This window comes from Nicotiana tomentosiformis, chromosome 2 (assembly GCF_000390325.3).
Source record: "Nicotiana tomentosiformis chromosome 2, ASM39032v3, whole genome shotgun sequence".
NCBI lineage: Eukaryota > Viridiplantae > Streptophyta > Magnoliopsida > Solanales > Solanaceae > Nicotiana > Nicotiana tomentosiformis.
The window spans coordinates 44,084,149-44,086,837 of NC_090813.1; the positions used below are offsets into that span (position 1 = coordinate 44,084,149).

The 2,689-nt window shown below is 43.0% G+C and overlaps 1 protein-coding gene across 1 annotated transcript; it reads right to left on the minus strand.

Moving 5' to 3' along the window:
- Nucleotides 1–216: 216 nt before the first annotated feature.
- On the minus strand, nt 217–1,974 carry LOC138904700 (serine/threonine-protein phosphatase 7 long form homolog). The gene is made up of 3 exons (XM_070193208.1): nt 1,189–1,974; nt 914–1,099; nt 217–399 (listed from the first exon to the last, which is right to left on the minus strand). Exons 1-3 carry the CDS (start codon nt 1,972–1,974, stop codon nt 217–219), a joined length of 1,155 nt encoding a protein of 384 aa, XP_070049309.1.
- Nucleotides 1,975–2,689: the final 715 nt, after the last annotated feature.

Here is a 2,689-nt window from a genome sequence, read left to right on the forward strand (position 1 = left end):
ATGTATGTGTTGAGTATACTATTTTATCTTTATGTTTTCCGTATCATATATTTTCATTAGTTGTACTGAATTTAAATTATGTTAAGTTGTTATGTTTTGTGTTTGTGTTGTAGTATTAAAATAAAGAAGGAACTGGAAAATAAAAATATAATGCGCATATTATGTAAACATAAAAAATTGTTGTTATTATTTACATAAAATACAAACAAAAAAAAATCAATGTGTCCCACAGCCTGTGTGCTTCAATGCAGCCGCTGGCCTGAGGCGCATCCCATCCCGCCCGGCTACGCTATCAGGATTATCCTCATCACGGCACCTCTTTATAGCAGGATGCGCTGCAGCATGATCATCAGTGGTGCTGGCAGGATCGGTAGAAGGGGCCGTCGGTCCAGTAGAAACCTACAGAAGAATAAGTCAGCTCAGTATAGGAAAGTATATATTAAGTCACAACAATTGATGAATGGGATTTCCGACAAAAGGTCGGGTAACGCGGTGGTACAAGGGCATATAGAGCTGAATAGTCTCCGTCTGGATCTTTAGGGGGGGGGATTAGGTCAGCTCGGTCGTCCCAAGTATGGACCTGCGCCTCTAGCCATGCTATATATGTGTCGTCCGCCCTGGAACGATCATCCCACTAATAATGTGTGGCCTCCCATGTAGGCCCCCTCGATATATACTGTAGACGGCCAAACTGGCGAAGTACCCGCTCCGTGGCATGATGCTCCACAATATCGAGGCACATGAGCGGGACGGAAGTGCTCCAAATCAGTCGGCCGGCCGAGCAATAATCGGGCAGGCGACCTATCAAGTCGTCGTTGTATGGCATCCAGATGTACTATCAAATAACAACAGAAAAAGTGAGTATGCGCAACACATGTGAAGCTATACCAAGTAAGTTTAGGTACACATTTACCTGTGCGCCCTCTAGCATATCCAACACATCCCTGCAAAGGGGGAGATTATGCCGAGCCTCGTAATATCGTACATATCCATGCCGGAGAACCCACCTCCTAGCTAGAGGGAGAAATGGAGGTGGTACATCCGGAGGTAATGGTGGTAGAGGTGGCTGCAACTGCAGGAATCGCTCTCGTGCCCAAACCTAACATACAAAGTTGACGTAAAGTTTAAGATAAATTTTGACTAGATAGAATTGGAAGGAATGAACAGAGTATTCGAATATGTTGTCACCTGTAGAAGCGGCGAAAATTCACATACGTCATGCTGGGTGCCCATGCTCGCCCGGTACAGATGCATGTACAAGTAGGCGAGAATAGCAGCACCCCAGCTGTACTGGGGTAAATCATCTAGCAGCTGAAGATGATGAAGAAATCGCAAGCTGACTAGGTTCCCCGAAGTGTTTGGGAACAAGACCCCCCCAAACAGAAGGAGCAGAAGCAACCTCATATACCGGTGAATATGCAGATCATCTATCTCCCCGGTGATGTCGAGGTGCAATATCTCCAAATGCTGTCGAATAGCTGTCAAACTCATGCGACTGGCCCCTGAGTGTGCAGTCTCATCCTGTGGCCTGAAACCAGTGAGCTGCTGCAGCATGTCCAAATACTGCCCACGCGTCATCTCTCTCATGGCCTGAGGTAGTACAACGGGCAGTCCATCAACAGGTATCCCATATAAAACCTCCACGTCCTGCAGCGTGATGGTGGCCTCACCAATAGGCAGGAGGAAAGTGTACGTCTCCGGTAGCCACCGCTCTATCAGGGCCGTGATCAAAGACCAGTCGAGCTGCAACCGCCTGATCTCCAAAATCCTGTAGAAGCACGTATCCCGTAGGCGCTGGACTACACGGGGATGGAGATCTCTGTCCTTCATAAAATTCCACATGTCGTCCACTCTCCTGGCGCGGAGAGTCTGGGCCAGTAACTCTCCCTCCCATGCGTAGGCGGACCTATGATCGCCCTGTAACACTAATAGCTCATCGGAGACAGGTCTGGGATGCATAGGCGGCACGTCCATGTCGTCTACTGCAAATTAAACAACATTAATTGTATGTTTGATCTGTAAATTGGACAGAGTATATACCTATGGGTTCCAGGCTCGATATTTGAGGCCCAGTAGCATCAAGCTATCCTGAATTCTTGTGTATGTCAATTTTAATATGTTCATAATTTTGTATGTTTGTTTTGTAAATTAAATAATTAATTAATTTTTATCATATTTAATTGGACAGAGTATATACCTATGGGTTCCAGGCTCGATTTTTGAGGCCCAGTAGCATCAAGCTATCCTGAATTCTTGTGTGTGTCAATTTTAATATTTTCATAATTTTGTATGTTTGTTTTGTAACTTAAATAATTAATTTTTATCATATTTAATTAGACAGAGTATATACCTATGGGTTCCAGGCTCGATATTTGAGGTCCAATAGCACCAAGCTATCCTGAATTCTTATGTATGTCAATTTTAATATTTTCATAATTTTGTATGTTTGTTTTGTAAATTAAATAATTAATTTTTATCGTATGGACATTGGGCAGAGTATATACCTATGGGTTCCAGGCTCGATATTTGAGGCCAGTAGCACCAAGCTATCCTGAATTCTTATGTATGTCAATTTAAATATTTTCATAATTTTGTATGTTTGTTTTGTAAATTAAATAATTAATTTTTATCATATGGACATTGGGCAGAGGCTATCCTGAATTTTTATGTGTGTCAATTTAAATATTTT

What these genes read in the sequence shown, in the direction of transcription:
- LOC138904700 (XM_070193208.1), bottom strand. Translation starts at nt 1,974, where the DNA reads ATGGACGTGCCGCCTATGCATCCCAGACCTGTCTCCGATGAGCTATTA. An exon ending in AATTTTCGCCGCTTCTACAG is followed by an intron (nt 1,100 to 1,188) that starts GTGACAACATAT and finishes TTTGTATGTTAG; the next exon opens with GTTTGGGCACGAGAGCGATT. An exon ending in ATATGCTAGAGGGCGCACAG is followed by an intron (nt 400 to 913) that starts GTAAATGTGTAC and finishes ATTCTTCTGTAG; the next exon opens with GTTTCTACTGGACCGACGGC.